At 40.9% G+C, this 16,775-nt stretch overlaps 2 protein-coding genes across 2 annotated transcripts; one reads left to right on the top strand and one right to left on the bottom strand.

Annotated features, from left to right (window-relative positions):
- Positions 1-315: 315 nt before the first annotated feature.
- On the bottom strand, positions 316-11,232 carry LOC130130908 (uncharacterized). The gene is made up of 10 exons (XM_056300771.1): positions 11,132-11,232; positions 10,014-10,214; positions 9,419-9,546; positions 4,301-4,570; positions 3,386-4,076; positions 2,976-3,209; positions 2,671-2,881; positions 2,361-2,426; positions 1,865-1,924; positions 316-1,495 (listed from the first exon to the last, which is right to left on the bottom strand). The coding sequence occupies exons 1-10, from the start codon at positions 11,207-11,209 to the stop codon at positions 1,089-1,091; spliced, it is 2,346 nt and encodes a 781-aa protein (XP_056156746.1). The 5' UTR covers positions 11,210-11,232; the 3' UTR covers positions 316-1,088.
- A 1,623-nt stretch (positions 11,233-12,855) lies between these two features.
- ppil1 (peptidylprolyl isomerase (cyclophilin)-like 1) lies at positions 12,856-16,775 on the top strand. Its single transcript, XM_056274698.1, has 4 exons — positions 12,856-13,031; positions 13,478-13,632; positions 14,808-14,876; positions 16,514-16,775. Exons 1-4 carry the CDS (start codon positions 12,976-12,978, stop codon positions 16,732-16,734), a joined length of 501 nt encoding a protein of 166 aa, XP_056130673.1. The 5' UTR covers positions 12,856-12,975; the 3' UTR covers positions 16,735-16,775.

Raw genomic sequence — 16,775 nt, 5'->3', positions numbered from 1 at the left:
ACCCCAACCACTTCTTCTTCTTCTTTAGGGGTTTGCGGCAGTCGGCATCCGTTATGTTGCGTTCTTAGAACGCTACAGTTGAACAATAGTTACATTAAATACGTTTAGCGTCTTCGTGGTTTATGAAGTGTTATATAAATAAACTTCATCATCATCATCATCACCAGTATTATTAGGTATATTAAAATACTTCAACATAATACTAGTGCAGCAGAACACCATTTTAATATTAATAATTCCTAATAGAAATCTAATCATTCTACCAAAAGGAGAAACGTAAGCAGACAATTCATATTTTATATCACACATTTTTATTTCATATTTCATGTATTCATTTCACATTGAAAAAGCTTTAATATCAAACAGCAGATAGAATAAAACATACAAGCAAGAAACCTTAGGGAAAATGGCAAAACCTCGCATCTTCCTGCTGGCATCAGTGCTCTGGTTTAAATATTTGCACACCTTTTACACTCAAACCGAATGAAAGATGCACAGCCTCCGTTCAAAACAACAAGGCTTGATGATCAAAAAGATGTTAACGTTTACAAGTAACAGTAACTCCTTTGCTAGGGGTATTTTTTGCCCCCATGAGCTGACTTTTATGCTCATTTTGGTCCTTTTCCAGAGCAATTTTATTGAACTATTAAATAATACAGTTATATTGCATATTTAGAAATAGTGATATGAACAGGGTGAAACGCAAATAAGGGTGCTCCAAATTGAGTTATTTTTAATTTCACGGATATTTTTTGAATTTTCAAGGGCATTTTTGCCTCAACCTCCCATTCATTTCTGAACTTGTGGTATAATGTACCTCATAAACATTCACAGCCAGTTTATAACTGTCTTGATATTTTCAATGACTGGTATCCTCTTCTATAACTATAGACATAAAACTTTAGGCATGTAACTATGTGCAAAAATAGCTCCAGTGGAGTGGAGCATTGAGGTGTACTGCAGTTGAGTGTCCATCCTCTGGAAAGGATGGAAAGGGTGAGGTGCACTGCAGTTGAATGTCCATGTTCTGGGAAGGAATGGGAAGGGTGAGGATGGGGATGGGGAAGGTGAGGTGCACTGCAGTTGCGCTAGTGATTATCACTGAGAGATGTGTTCTCCTCTACACATTTTAACATGGAATGAGGTGCACTTCTCCTGCGCTGTTGTTTTTTTGAATACGGATGCTCCTTCCTTGAGCATTTTGGAGGTTGTCCAGGTATCAATGTTCGTCTTCCCCCTAGTGCCACCTTTCTTCTGGCAATAGCTGTTGGTTGTACGCCAATCATTTTTGAAGACTGCAGATTTTTTAATTTCACCTGTGGCACCTTACCAAAACAATGCAGAGCTGACATGAGGGAGCTATCATTCATTTTATTGTAGGTTCCTAGAAAGGTGCGAATCGGTGCTGTGAAGGCTTGGGGGTCATCTTTTAGTTTATCTGTAAGACTCCTGCAGACCTGCTGGATCATCTCCTCAAGGTGCTCTCCTGATGTACCTTTAAGTAAAACACAAAACACCAATAAAACTTAATAAAATTATTTTGGGAATCATTAAAAAAGGAATGTAATACAGTCAATAGAAAATACTGGCACATCAAGTTTGTATTAACCATATTTTTCACTTTTCAAAGTTGCACGACGTTGATTAATTGCCATGCTGGGATTTACGTACTACATGCAAGAAAGCATTTTTGCTATAGCCCCTTTTCAGACCAAAGGCAAACCGGCTCCACTTTCCACATCAATAGATAATGTTTGTGCCCAAGCTCTGTCAGTATAAACGGTGAGTATGAATGGCCTTAGTGGGGCGAGTTGGTTTTAAAAACCCCGCATTGCTGGTGTGAAAGGATTGTAACTGATTTTACCTTGTGGACTGGCATTCACAATGGTGCAGTCACTTGCCTCTGGCAAAATGCCTTCAATACCTAGAAGCAGAGAGAGCGAGAGAGAGAGACAGAGAGAGACAGAGAGAGAGAGAGAGAGAGAGAGAGAGAGAGAGAGAGAGAGAGAGAGAGAGAGAGAGAGAGAGAGAGGAGAGTGAGAGAGATAGAGAGAGAGATTTTTAAAATCTATTTGTAGAAAACTTCAGTATATCCTCTGTCCTCAACAGTCCCATAAAATAATAGTCATGCTGCTTTATTACATTAAGGATATTATTCAAAGTAATTCCCACTTCTAATGCCTTGATGCTTGCTCAATAATCCAGGTAAGAAAATCGAAGAAGGTTGAATCAGCTGATCTGGAAACGTTTATTGACAGATCCGTTTCATCATTCAACTAAGTGACATCTTCAGGCTGACTGTATCCAGATGAACTGATTCAACCTTGTTTGAGTCCCACGTCTAATGCAATGTCACTGACCCAAGGTGCCAGATTTGGCGGTTGAAGGATCCCCATCCATGCTCTCCTCCTGAGCACTGCCCAAACCTAGTAAATAGAATAGAATACAGACCATCCCATACAGACCAGTGGATAGAATAGAACACAGACCATGCCTCAGCAAACATGTGTGTTTGCAGAGGCATGGTCAAGTTTCAATTTCTGGAATCAGATCAGTCATCTTGAATGACCATTCCTGAATATCATATATCAATTACCAAATGGCTGCAACAAACTGCATCCAATCTGTGACTAACGATTTTAAATTTGATGAAGAAGCAAGATAACTCACCGGTTGCAATCTCATTGTAGAGCTTTCTCATCTGAGGTGTGGTGACATGTAGGAAGCTCTCATGATGACCAAACTTTTTCAAAACTGCACTTTGATGTTTGCATGGTGCACCAGTGACTCCAACTGCACATGTGCAGCATCCAATCACCATGTTGACATCATACTGCAACTCAGATGTTGCGCTTCGAACCACATAGTGGTTTTGGTCTACCTGTAAAAATAATGCAAACAATGTAGTTGCCATTTTCAATTTTACTTCACATATGACAATAATACAAAACACAAATATAAAATATACTCCATACCTGTGCAATCTTTTCACAATCCACATCATTTCCATAAAAGAAAGGCTTTGTTCTGGGAAGCTCAGCCATTCTGTTATTTGCTATGTTGGTGAGACAACGAATGTAGTAGGCGTCCATCCTGGTGGTAACAAAATCTACCAACTGAGTAGCATTGTATGCCTTGATCCTGTGGAGGACCTTCTCCTTCACCACTTTGACAACACTCTCCACAATACTGTTGGTGTCATGCCCTCTCTTTGGAAGATCATTGCAAAGACAGATGGCCCACTCTTCATGTCTCCCATACACCTGTAGTCAGTTTGGAACGTTCAGTAAGGTTGAAGATAGTTACAGCATGGAGAAGGGTGATTACAGTATGTTGCAAGTATAGTGATCAGGTGTCATATGAAGGCTTAAGAAAGATAACACACCTCTGCCAAGTGGTGGAGAAATCTAGGATATTTCATGGCAACAGGGTCAGCAAGACATCGGTTGTACTGCTCTGTCAGTAATGGGGTTGAGTCAGCGTAGACAAGGCTCTTGAATGAATTTAAGAGCTGTAGTCGGTCTTGCTTAGCCACACCATTGTGGGCACTCCACAACCATCTCCACATGGCCTGCAGTTGGAGGAACACGCACAGGAGCAGCCTGGCTTCAGGAAAAACTGCCTGGAGGGACTGCCGCAGAGCTCTGCAGTCATCTGTCATGATGACTTGAGGCTGCTTTCGTCCAAAAAAGCTACCGCTAGGGAAAAGGGTTTGCAGGAGCTGAAGCCCAGATGTAATGGTGGAGCTGCTCTCTGATGTCGTTATGAGCACCCCCAATGGCAATCCTCCAACAGTGGAGTGGCTGAGAAAGAGAAATATCCGGTGGTTCTGGCGGTCACAATTTCCCGATGAATCCACAAAGACGATTTCTCCACTCTCTCTCAACATTGTGTGTACTCTTTTCATGACTGGGGTACAAATGGCAATGATCACGTGACCGTCTTCGGTTTTTTCCATTTTTGCACTTGTAGCCCCTTGCACCATGTTGTACTGGTAAAGTCTGCCATTGAGATCTACCAGCATCTCCTCCCCTGACGGTGAACCATAAGCTCTCTGGAAAAGCTTGTAGTAAAGCCTGAAAAAAAGAGAGAAAGAAAGAAAGGAAGACATAAACCAGGATCAGACATACTTAAGATATCATAGAGTACCCCATACAATTCACCTGTGGTAATAACAACAGTAATAGTAATAATGTTATGTACATCCAATGACCAACTGTACAAGTGAATGTTATATAGATCTATGTTTACATTGTACTTTTCCAAAACTGAAAGTACTGTATTTCAACATGTTCCTAACCTGTAACAAAAATGAACATCAGGACAAATGGAGCGGTCTGCAGCAGCGTGGATGTAATTTTCCCCTTCCTGCTCCTGCAGATCATACTTGATCATATCCAGTGCTGAGGAGGGGGAGTGGCCACTCTCAAAGAGCATCTTCAGTTTGGCAATGGTCTCGCCTGAGACATCACGTTTCCGTACAGCGTCAGCACACGACAGCCGGTGGTTGTGCTCATGTCTGAGATTGACATTCAATAGGTACCCATCCTTAATATGTGGATCCCCAGACCTAAACGAGAAATGAGAATAATTCATTAGTAATCACAACAGTTCACAAACTTTTTCCAAGTATTAGAAACCATTCAATGCGCAGTATTTTCTACCAGTCAACTGTGGCAAGTGTCATAATTTATGCAACATTGTGCTCAGACACCAGCATAAAAGCAGCTGATGTCAGCTGAATGGAGTAACTGGTGAGGAAGGCAGGGTTGTATGGGTCAATTTGGATTCTGCCAGTGTGGTGGTCAAGATGCTGTTTAAACTGGGGACTGCTATGGAAAATAGATTATAGTCTAGTCAGTTAAGGCAAAATGGCTGCAAAAAGTCATTCACATTTGAGCCTATGTTTTTCTGTTAATTTAGAGTCCAATAAAGAAAAAAATGCAAGGAGCCCAAAATTTTAGGTGGGGGAAGTCTCTGAAATGGCCACGCCCACTTTTTAGGCCTGGAAATCAGTATCTCGGCTCCTGAATGTCGCAGAGAGCTGATCATGGGCTCAAAAGAAGCAGAAGCACCACATTTATATAAGCATTATGAACAAACATATACCCCAAAACCTTTACTTTTTCAGATATTTTAAGAAAACTAATTTTTACTAGTCACGTTTCACGTATCAGCTCCTGAAGGTTGTAAAAAGCTATATTTGACATGAATCTCATTCGCTGCCTATGTTATAAAGCATGAAGCACAATACACACACGAATCATGAGTTTAGAAAATATCTTAGTTGTCTTCAGCTCCATGTCATGAGAATAGCAGTATCATACACAAGATATCTTAACCCAGGCCAGGTTGCAGTGGGTGGATCCGATCAGCCCCTTTATGCCATCAAGAAGATGATACAGTGGGCCATGGGGGAAGAGTTTTCTCATTCATACTTCGCGTTCATGGGTGGGCTGCACCTTGAGAAGGTTTCTCTTGTCTGTGTTGGGCAGTTGATAAAAGGAACTGGCCTTGATACCATCTTAACCTCAGCTAATCTGAATATCACAGGTCTGACAACTGCTGTCTGCGATGTGAATTCCATAAAGAAGGCTAGATACTGTATTCAACTCCTGGCTGTGGTGCTGGCCAAGAAGAGAGATGAAGCATTTCAGGCAAAACGTCTAGAGGACAACAGTTTGACTTGGAGTAACTGGGTGGCCAATGAAAACAGCCCCATGTTTCACTACTGGAACAATGTTGTTGACACAATCAAGAAGGTTCTTATCTTCATAAGATCCTTTCGAGAGGCAAACTTCATCATGATGATCAGTGCACTTGAGCAGCTCATTCCTCTTTTCTTTGCACTTGATCATACACACTATGCCAGATGGGCATCAGTGTTTCTTCAGGATCTCAAAGAGCTCAAATGGAGACACCCATACTTGTTCAAGGAATTTCTTTCAGGCTCTTTCACAGTAAACACCAGAGACAACCCATTCTCAAAGATTGCATGTGATCAAAAGCAGGAACATAACATAAAGGTCATCAAGTCTGACACTGGATATGTCGATATCATCAATCGGGAAGATCAAGAGTTCTTCAGGAAACTCGAACTTGCGCTACCCGAAATCCAGCGCTACCTAGATGAGGTCGAAGGTCAAGATCCATCACACGGGCACAAAGAAATGCTGGATTCCTTCAAGGAAACATTTTCAAGCCACACACTCAAGGTGTACCAGGGTATCCTTACCAACCCGTTCGATGAAGCTCAGTTCATGAGGTTGAACTCATCCATTCCCTTCCCAGATGTCATAAGTAAAGACTCCAGTTTTGTCTTTACAGTCGGCAAAACTCAGCATGACCAGTTTGTGCAGGAGCGAATTGTATTAAGTAAGAAGGATGTCAATGCAACCATCTCACGAAATGCCCTGAAACTCCCAAGTTCATGTGCAAAAGTCCAACTCGCTAGCCCTGCAATCAAGCCACCCAAAGGAACCTTTGCAAAGCTGAAGGAGGCCTGCAGATCAAGAGAAGAAGAGACAAGGAAGTTATTTGGTGGTGAATTCACAGGTGAAACTAATTGATATAAAGTCAGTTATTCAAATATTTTAGATGTTACTTAAGTCTTACCAGATTTTTAATACAGTGATATTCATTGATTCAATTTCACATTCAAGTTAATTGATTTGACAGTAAGCCCAAGAGTTACACTTAGCTTAACTATTCATTTCAATTTCAGGTTTACCCGACGCCTTGTCAACAAAGGATGGAGATATTTATCATAGCCAAAAGTCTCAAATTCTTAAGGACATCGGTGTACAAGTTCAATCTACATCCTCAGAAGGACTTGTGATAGATTTGTCTGTGCAAGTACGAATCATGGCAAAGTCTCTCACCAAAGGCATGACATTCCAAGACTTTGTAATCAAAGTGTTGAACAGCATTGCCAGGATCGGTCATGAGAAGAAAGCCAATCGTATTGACATTGTGGCTGACCTCTACCAGAATATGAGTATCAAGACTGCGACTAGGAAGAACCGGGGATCAGCAGGTAGTTCACAGATGGCTTTCAGTGAGAATGACACCATGCCAGAATCTAAGCAATTCTTTGAAGCTTTTCTGTCTAATGTAGACAACAAAGTAGCCCTGAATCTAATGTTCGCCAGGATTGCTAAGGCACAAGCGTGGAACTGGGACAAGGAGTTCAGCATCACCTACGGCAGAAAGGTGCTTGCAAACTTCGGCGAAAGCTTCGAGATCCAGCTTTATGACAGCATAGATATGCTTGAGGAGGCTGACAACCGCATCGTTTGCCATGTGATGCACATGCTAAACAAGGGGATCAAGTCAGTTACAGTTAGAACAGTCGACTCCGATGTGGTAGTCATCCTACTAGGGTTCACTACACAGTTCCTATCAGTATGTAATGACTTGCAACTTATAGTTGACTTTGCAGTTCCTGGCAAACGCCAATTCTACTCAATCACAGAAGCACACAAGAAGCTTGGTGGAGATGTGGCCGATGCCATGCCTGTGTTCCATTCTTTTAGTGGCTGTGATTCTGTGAGCGCCTTCTTTGGCCACTCAAAGACTGCTCAATACAAAGCCTGGATAAACCACAGTAAGTCCACAGAACTCACTGCTGCTTTGAGAGGACTAAGTTGCTGCCCTAGTATCGAGACAGTTAAGGAAAGCATGGAAGTTATTGAGCCCTGGGTAATGAGCTGGTACAACAAGACTGGACTGTACAACTGTGTCAGTATAGATGAGCTCAGATTCCAGCTGTTCAAGCACTCAGTTAATGATGAGCTGAGAGACCTACCCCCAAGTCAGGATGCGCTTCTACAGCATCTGTTGAGAGCTACATTCCAGGCAGGATGGCTGTGGGGAAACAGCCTGCTACAACTCCCTTGTCCCCCTGTCATTGAATGGGGTTGGACTACCGAAGGAGAGGAACTCTTCGTCAAGTGGAGCACAGTTTCCACAAGAGATACATTGTCTCAAGTAACAGGGGTGTGTAGTTGCAGATCTAATAAGTGTACCTCATGTTCTTGTGCTGGCAGAGGGATGAAATGTCTCATTTATTGCAAGTGCCTCAGCAAGTGTTTGAATCCAGTCTGATGGGATGTGTGAGGTTAAAATAAAGATTTTTTTGGACCTCACATGGTTTGCTTTGTTTCTTTGGTGGTTACTGGGTTCCTCCTCTTATAACAAAGAGTCAACTTGAATACTAGCACTCCATGAGTAGATGTAACACTTTTACTCAAACAAACTGTATAGCCTTCTTGCACAGATTTGGCTAAAGTTGATTGCATGCTGCTGATCAATTCAATGGAAAAAAGAACATGTTCATGAATAGCTCAAAACGTGAAGGTTTTAGGGCATACAGTATATTTGTTCAGAGCACTAATATAAATAGTTATTTCCACATCTTTTGAGCCCAATATCAACTCGGGGCAACCCCCGAGAGCTGAGCCTGAGATATAGTCCCAGGGCTAAAAAGTGGGCGTGGCCATGTATGTGACCAGTGAAAATTAGTTTTTTGTAAATACCTGAAAAAGTAAAGGTTTTGGGGTATATGTTTGTTCATAATGCTTATATAAATGTGGTGCTTCTGCTTCTTTTGAGCCCATGATCAGCTCTCTGCGACATTCAGGAGCCGAGATACTGATTTCCAGGCCTAAAAAGTGGGCGTGTCCATTTCAGAGACTTCCCCCACCTAAAATTTTGGGCTCCTTGCATTTTTTTCTTTATTGGACCCTAAATTAACAGAAAAACATTGGCTCAAATGTGAATGACTTTTTGCAGCCTTGACCCCATATTTGCCCTTAACTGACCAGACTATTACACCTTATGTACATTACACTTGTGAAGAATAGCATCTTTATTGACGGACTAATTCTTTGTCGGTATATCAATCTTTTTTTTTTTTTACCAAGGTCAATTAGACAGTAATGCATTTCTAGATAATGCCTTCTTAGAAACTTCTGCTTCTTCTTTTGGCTTGTTCCCTGTTTCTCAGCGGATTTTATAGTTTTCATCGGTACCCTGCAAGGGCACAGCACCAATGGTGGCTGTTGTTAATCCGGGTCTCGACCGATCCTGTATGGAGCCTCAACTGATCCAATATGGTCTTGTCAATCCGTATAATGATTTGGCAAAAATTTACATTGGATGCCCTTCCTGACACAACCACTAATCCTATGGACAGGTGCACAGGTAAAGCGCTGGATGCCATCCCAGTATTCATGGACATGCACCCATGCCTGTCACCAACTTCTTAATTACATTTTTATATATTAGGATCCTGAACAATATCAAAATATCATGGTGTTTGTATTTTTATATGTAGGTGTTTTTTGTATTTATATAGCTACTGTGATAAAATAATCTACCCCAGGGGATGAATAAAGTACTATCTTATCTTAATTACCTTGACTTCCTGTTTTGGCTGTATGTGTGCCTTTTCAGGACCAAGTACATGGTGGCAGCACATGATGTATTTTTGGTCTTTTTCCCAACTGTTTTGGGAAAGGTGTTGTGCTGACACCTTAAGTCCACCTAAGACACAAAAATAAAGTTGCAATTAATGAACGTTTAAACAAACTGGCTGCACACTGCAGGTTTTCTAGGGATATTGTACACAGTGGATCTCCATAATCAAGAAGGCTACAATATGCACTTATTGTGTGTTATTATTGCCTAAATCATAACTTATTATACTGCTGGTCCGCACTGCTATTTCCATGGTTTTTTGTTAACCTTTTATTAATTATCAGCTTATCAGTTTAGGTCATTATCAGGTCATGTTTATACTTTAACTTTTTTAAATAGAATACAGTAAAATAAGTAGGCTGTATCCCTTAGGCCTTTTTGTGGTCACGACACTGTTTCAAGTAGGCTGGATTCATCAAGAAAATGTGAATTAAATCTGGCTACAACAAAACACTGGCTTGAAGCTATATCGACTTGTAACAAATTGAATGCATTCAGCCTTCTTGGTTGTGTAGGTTATCTGGGAAACTTACCCTGTAAGCATTGTAACGTCCAGTGTTTGGATATGTTTTAGACTTTCTCCAAGTCAGCCCAGATGAGGTTTGGAAATCTTCCAGCCATTTATGAACCTCATCTTCTGAGGTAATTCTCAGTTTAATATGTGCCCTAAACTGAGCCTGTGCCGTCTCCACATAGGAGCACACCAAATGGACATATCCCTCAGGTAATAGTTTCTGAAAGAAAACAGCATTTTCATAAATGTCTATACCTAGCGTAACCTTATAGTTAGATTGTAGCTAAGGTTAGGACAGACACTACCATTTAAAAGTTTGGATTCAGCTGTTATATTGATGGTTTTCTCCTTTCCTTCAATAACGGCCATTTTAACATATATAAAAACAGTATAACTCATGCAACAAATGTATTATTTACAGTTTAAATAGTGTTCACCCCCAAAAGAATAACTCTGTGAATAAAACTTCCTTTTAGTTGATGTTGCATGACGGGAGAATACTGTCGTAACCCCCCCCCCCCCAAAAGACCCTTGAACGTTTCCCAGTCCAGAAAAGTGCAATTGGGCTCTAACGGTAAATATTATTTATTTTACCAATGACTACTGATTTCTTATATTCTTATTTAACTATTGCCCAGAGGCAACTTTGGCTCTTCCTGCCCTTTCAGCTGTTAGTCTGGTTGAACTATTGTGCAGCGTTTTGTTCTCCGTGTACAAATTTATTTTTGCAAACCCTTCACACAAAATGACATCCATTTGACGAGGACTTCCTACAACCTAAAAAGCACGAAAAACAGTTCAAAAATATACAGTAGTCCTCTCAGCCATTTGACTGTACGCAATCAAGCGTTTGTGGCAGGCGATTCCAATCTTTTGAATGATAGTGTAACCTTAGTTAGCTAACATCCAGTTAGTTAACTATGGCAATTTCATCTAATCAATCTGTCCAACAACATAAAAGCATGAAAAATCATTCAAAAAATATAGCCCCCTCAGCTATTTGATTGTACGCAATTAAGCTTTTGTGGCAGAAGATTCCAAACTTTTGAATGATAGTGTAACCTCAGTTAGCTAGCATCGCGTTAGCTAGCTGGCACCGTTTCATCTAATATCTGTCAAACAAACTTAAGTCCTAACTTCCAAAAGTGGACGTTCTCCTGTCCCTCCTCCTCCCTCTCCCTTTCCTGACTGCTGGCAGTGCAGGCACGAAGTCATGTTCAGTCAAAATGTCAACATCAACAAGTAGCTAACTGGTAGAAGAGAATTTTATTTATCCTCACGAAAGCGGTTGTGGCGATCAGTAAAGCGCTAGTTCCAGAAGGTGGCGACAACACCTAAGAAATCGAAGAAGAAGAAGAAGTTTTTCCCCCCCCCTAAAAGATGTTTAATCAGCTATCAGAGATAATGTTTATATATTTTGTCACAAATGCAAAAAAGACTCACAGTTACATTTTTTTAGCCAAAACGTTTTCATTGAGCAGATAAACCGATAGATAGACCTAGCTGTAAGGGTACGATAGATAATCCAAAAGAGAAGAAAAAAAGGAGGAGAAGAAGAAGAAGAATAAGAAGAAGAAGCAGAAGCAGAAGCAGAAGCAGTTGGGGCAACCAATGAAATTAGTTCAGGGCGTCTCGAGGCGAAACAGTCTGTCACCGGAAACGAACTCGCCGCGTATTGGTTTCGTGCTTCTGCTTCCACTTTTTTTTAAACTTTCATCCTCTATAATCAAAACAATGAGCAGACACGACAACAGATGTAAAACATGTACACAAACCATACAAAGAAGGCATAAAATAAACCAATTGCCCACTTCTTCTTTCGCTTTTTTCTTCTTCCTCCTCCTGTTTATCACTCCACTGGCTGATCACAAACCAAACATAGAAGATGGGTACCGCCACCTGTCGTACCAGAGCATGTAAATTCACGACAACAAGGGGCTCTGTCCGACGTCCTAACCGAGAACTACAAACTATTTTCCTCCTGATTTATTCAATTTATTACACCTGTATGGGATAGTATGTAGCTGACACCTTAGATATGGGTGAGAAAGAAAAAACAAAGACTTCAGTTGGAGTTCTGTCTGTCTGTCTCTGTCTCTGTCTCTTCTGTTCAAGAGGAGTGCAGAAGATTTTGCAGAAGTCCCTCACCCCTTCACCCCCTTCATATCTCATCCTTGAAATCCCTCTCATAATCCTCACTTTTTTCTCTCTCTCAAAATGCCATTTCTATGTTGTCAATTATTTCATGATATGCTAAACATTTTTCGGGATTTATGTGGACTCACCAGAAACCCAACAGTGATGTACAGAATTAAATAATTTCAAATAAAATGTACCAAGCAGCCAGCTGCCGCTCACAATTTTCCACTGAACTATTTGAATGGTTCACTAGTCATTTGACATTTTCGTTTGTTTTTTTTAATAATTGAAAAACTGAGTGTATCTGAGCTGGGGACAAAGAAAAAGCTGGTTGTGAAGGAACCGGAGACGCAAGATTTCCCCACTCCTTTTGGAAATTCTTTCTTTGTTGACACACTGTGTACAGGGAGATCATATATTTTGGGTTCCTACATGTGTCTCTTCTATGTTACTAGATTCAATGATTGCTTCATCTGTTCTCTTTTTTACATAAAACTGAGATAATACAAGCTGCATAATAAGACAGGTTCATGAAATTGTGGTTAATAGTTGGTCTCATGAAGTTATACAAAATACAAAAACAATGTTATACAAATTATTAAACGAAACGTACAATTGTTAGGCGACGTAAATTTTCCGTGGGTTTCATTTCATTTGGTGGTAGTTTATTTATCCGGTAGATGGCACTAAAAGCTGCTGTGCTCCGGACAGGACACTAAGAAGAGGCTTCCCCGTCGTAGCAGACCTGCTAACACCTGGATGTGCTAAGCTGCCAAAGCGTGTTGCCACTTTTTTTTTTTACCAATCCACTCTTCAAGACTACCGGAATTTATCGAGGTTTGATGTCGGGGCTACCTCCAGACACATGGCAGCCACCCACAGTGGCGCTGGAGACGACGTAAGTTTTCCCATCTCCAGCTAATGCTAGCTTGCTCGGTAGCCGTATCTATCATTAGCGGCAGAATGAATGAACTGAAGCTAGCGGAGTTAGCTACCGCATGCTAAAGTAGCTAGTATGCGAGAAGCGAAATTTATTCCATTGGTTTGAAATGAGCACAGCCTGTCAGCCCGGTGAGAATGAATTATGTCTACGGGGGGGATACACGTAATCCTTTTATTCCAGACACACTTTTGTCACTTTAACTACGTTTGCTTTTGTGCAAAGTTAACCCGTCAGCTGGCTTAGTCGGTACCGCTTGCGCGCTTGTTCGTCGGGCGCCAAGCTGTACGAGGTCAGACTTCTCGAGGTTTTCATTGTCATATCGGCAACGTTACTCAAGAAATCTTGAATTTGCTTGACAACTGAATATTTGAGGCTAACGGCTGGCTGACCATTCTCTGCAGTATGGGGACCGTTGTACTGGAGCTTTACTGGAAGCATGCCCCCCAGACCTGCAAGAATTTCGCCGAGCTGGCCAGAAGAGGGTACTACAATAACACCAAGTTCCACAGAATCATCAAAGACTTCATGGTGCAAGGTGGAGATCCCACGGGAACAGGTGGGTTCAGTATTCCTCGGCTGGTAAAATACCCCGTGGTAAACTATCCCCAGCTTATGGTTGGTTGCTTGTCTTCATAAAGATACTGGAGATAAATATGATGGGGAGGTAGTAGGTGTTTGGGACAGACAGTCAGTAAGTCCCCGCCAGTCATTATAGTGGTAGGTGAGAATGTTTTGCAGTATAGCTCCAGAACACATGCAGTGGCGTCCCCCAGGGGTGGCCAGGGGTGGCCACGGCCACCCTGATACTATCCCTGCCCCCCCCCCCCGCTGGCCCCCCAGCCACGAGTCGCATATGCAGAATATGCTTCTGATTATGCATAATATGCTTCTATCTGATATTTTACATTAGGTGCTGTTCATTTAAATCAATAATGTATATTTTTCTTAACTCTCATATTGACAGTTTTCAACTAGCCTATACAGTATACTACAACAGCATCATAGAATTCCCGAAATTCAGTCATGGCTTTTGGTTTTGGTGTGCCACCCCAAGATTTTCAGTGGCCCCATTTTGCCACCCCTATGAAACATTTCTGGGGGTGCCACTGAACACATGAGGCACATACACCTCAGACTTGGTGTTATGGTAGGTGAGAATGCTTTGCAATGTAGCTCCAGAGCACGAGGCGCATACACCTCAGACTTCATGTTAATACCCAATTTCCCCTCGGGGATGAATAAAGTATTCCGATTCTGATTCTTGCAATATACAGGAAAATAGTGCAAAAATAGTTATTACATAGAGTTAGGCGGAAAGTAGTTATTTGCACTCTGTAACTATTTTTTTCTGATTTGAAGCGTTATCTAACTACAGAAATAGACAGCTGGTTCCAGCTCAACTTACAAGTTTTAACAGCCTGACATTTTTCACATTGTCAATATAGATTCATTAATCTCACATGTAATGTAGTCTTGCAGCCTCCAGTGAGGTTAGAATACTGTATGCTATTTTTCTTTCCTTTTCCTACGTTACATGCACATGTGATATATTTTTACAATTATGACGGAATTGAAAAGGGCAACATAGAAGGAACACTGACTTTTAACTGTAAAAACACGTGTTGTGTTTTTAAATTGAGCTTAATAGTCACTCTTGTTTAGCAATATGATGAAGGTTCAGGATCTGTGACAACTTATCTTTGGTTTTTGGTGATGTTTGTGTTCCTTTAGGGCGAGGTGGAGCCTCCGTATATGGTAAACAGTTTAAAGATGAACTGCATCTGGAGTTAAAATTCACAGGTAAACCCAGTGAAAGCCACAATTTTTGGGAGAAAGTATTGAGCTGGTCTATATCAGAAAGTTGAATCGCTTCATCTGGACACAACGTTTATTGGGAGAAACATTTCATCGCTTCTTTGGTCTCAACTGACTCAGGTATCCCCTCCCTTATAAACAATACAAAACAAAGAGGATGGCACAACACAGAAGAGCTAATGCGTCAGGCCAGGACTCCACAGTCTACGCCCATCTACAGGCCAGTGGCCACTCTTTCAAGGATGAGGATGTGCACATCCTTGAAGGGGGGAATGCTGGTTTGAACGGGAAGTCAAAGAGGCCATCTGTGTGAAGAGGGAACGACCATCCTTGAACGGGTGGGGGCTAAGAATACTTCTGTCGGCATCTTACAGTGCTGTGATTGCAACTATTCCCCAATCTTCTGTGAATAGTACACATGGCCATTGTAACTCTAGTTAATGCTCACAGCAATTTTCATAAAAAACCGATCGTTATTTGGGATCGTTATGCAACTGTATTGTTTATAAGGATGGGAATACCTGCAGTCAGTTGAGACTGAAGACTTCACTTAGATGAGTGAGGAAACATTTTTCCCAATATATGTTGTGTCAAGATGAACTGATTCAAATTTATGATATTCTGGATTATTGAGCATGCATTAAGACTTATTGAGCTGGTCTTCTTTTTTTTTTTAAAGCTCTTTTTGTTTATTATGAATTTCACAAAGATTCATATTTGTCACAAATGTCATGTCGGGACTTGGCGGTGGTTCTTTTTGGCTCCCATATTCAAGGATACTTACCAGCATTATTGACTTGCTATTCTTCATATGTCATCAGTGAATACACGTGGCCCTATTTGAAAGACCCAAGAATCAATGAGATAAGATTAACGATGCTACGATTCTCCAATCTTGGCTTTTTTTTATGACTACATTAATTAATAAATGGGCCTACACCCAGAATTTTTTTTGATTTGCAGGTGGGATTTCAGTTGTGGGTGGTTTAAATATCAACTAAACTTCACTTAAGATTAATCAAACATACCAACAGTCTATCAGAAAGTTGCCAACATAGATATAGTTGAGTTCCTTGAGAGTGTATCTCCAAATCCTTTGGTTTATTTAAGTGTTTAAAAAAAACTGAATTGCAATTCTGCCAACTTCTATGGGCAACATTTGAAGAACTAGTATCCATATATAGCCAACATCTTTCCTCTAGAAATATATTTTTGATTAGAACCAACCATATGGGAAGACGATCTGCTAATGTTTGCTCACTAACTTCTGCTTTTATCTGCACATGAGACACTGAGTTTATGGTGATATATTTATAACAGGGAGTTGTTAAGCATGCTGAATAACCCAGGTAAGAAAATCACAAAGTTAAATTAGTTCATCTGGACATGTTTGAGAGGAATGTTTCATCACTCATCCAAGTGACCTCTTTAGTCTCAGCTGGATACCTGCAGTCACTTGAGACTGAAGAAGTCCCTTAGATGAGTGATGAAATATTTCTCTCAAACGCTGTGTCCAGATGAACTGATTCAACTTTCTGTGATTTATGACAGAGAAGTTGGAATTTTTTTGAAATGGTCTCACATTTGTGTGTGTGTGTGTGTGTGTGTGTGTGTTTATGAAGGTGCAGGTATTCTGGCGATGGCCAATGCAGGACCAGACACTAATGGGAGCCAGTTTTTCCTTACTCTTGGACCCACTCAGTGGTTGGACGGGAAGCACACTATTTTTGGAAGAGTGTGTCAAGGGATGGGAGTCCTGAACCGCATTGGACTGGTGGAAACTAACAATCAAGATCGACCCGTCGACGATATCAAAATTCTTAGGTCAAATGTAGCTAATTAAGTGAATCAAATTATTTTACTTTTTACATTGTTTTTTAATTG

The sequence above is a fragment of the Lampris incognitus genome, chromosome 2 (assembly GCF_029633865.1).
Source record: "Lampris incognitus isolate fLamInc1 chromosome 2, fLamInc1.hap2, whole genome shotgun sequence".
In the NCBI taxonomy this organism is placed as follows: Eukaryota; Metazoa; Chordata; class Actinopteri; order Lampriformes; family Lampridae; genus Lampris; species Lampris incognitus.
This window is presented reverse-complemented; position numbering and strand designations above follow the sequence as displayed.

Excerpts from the sequence above, each read along its gene's own strand:
- LOC130130908 (XM_056300771.1), bottom strand. The coding sequence starts at position 11,209 with ATGACTTCGTGCCTGCACTGCCAGCAGTCAGGAAAGGGAGAGGGAGGA. Across the intron at positions 9,547-10,013 it reads GACGTTACAATGCTTACAGG|GTGGACTTAAGGTGTCAGCA; the intron begins GTAAGTTTCCCA and ends TTTGTGTCTTAG. Across the intron at positions 3,210-3,385 it reads TTCTCCACCACTTGGCAGAG|AGAGGGCATGACACCAACAG; the intron begins GTGTGTTATCTT and ends GATCTTCCAAAG.
- ppil1 (XM_056274698.1), top strand. The coding sequence starts at position 12,976 with ATGTCGGGGCTACCTCCAGACACATGGCAGCCACCCACAGTGGCGCTG. Across the intron at positions 13,633-14,807 it reads TGGAGATCCCACGGGAACAG|GGCGAGGTGGAGCCTCCGTA; the intron begins GTGGGTTCAGTA and ends GTGTTCCTTTAG. Across the intron at positions 14,877-16,513 it reads TCTGGAGTTAAAATTCACAG|GTGCAGGTATTCTGGCGATG; the intron begins GTAAACCCAGTG and ends GTGTTTATGAAG.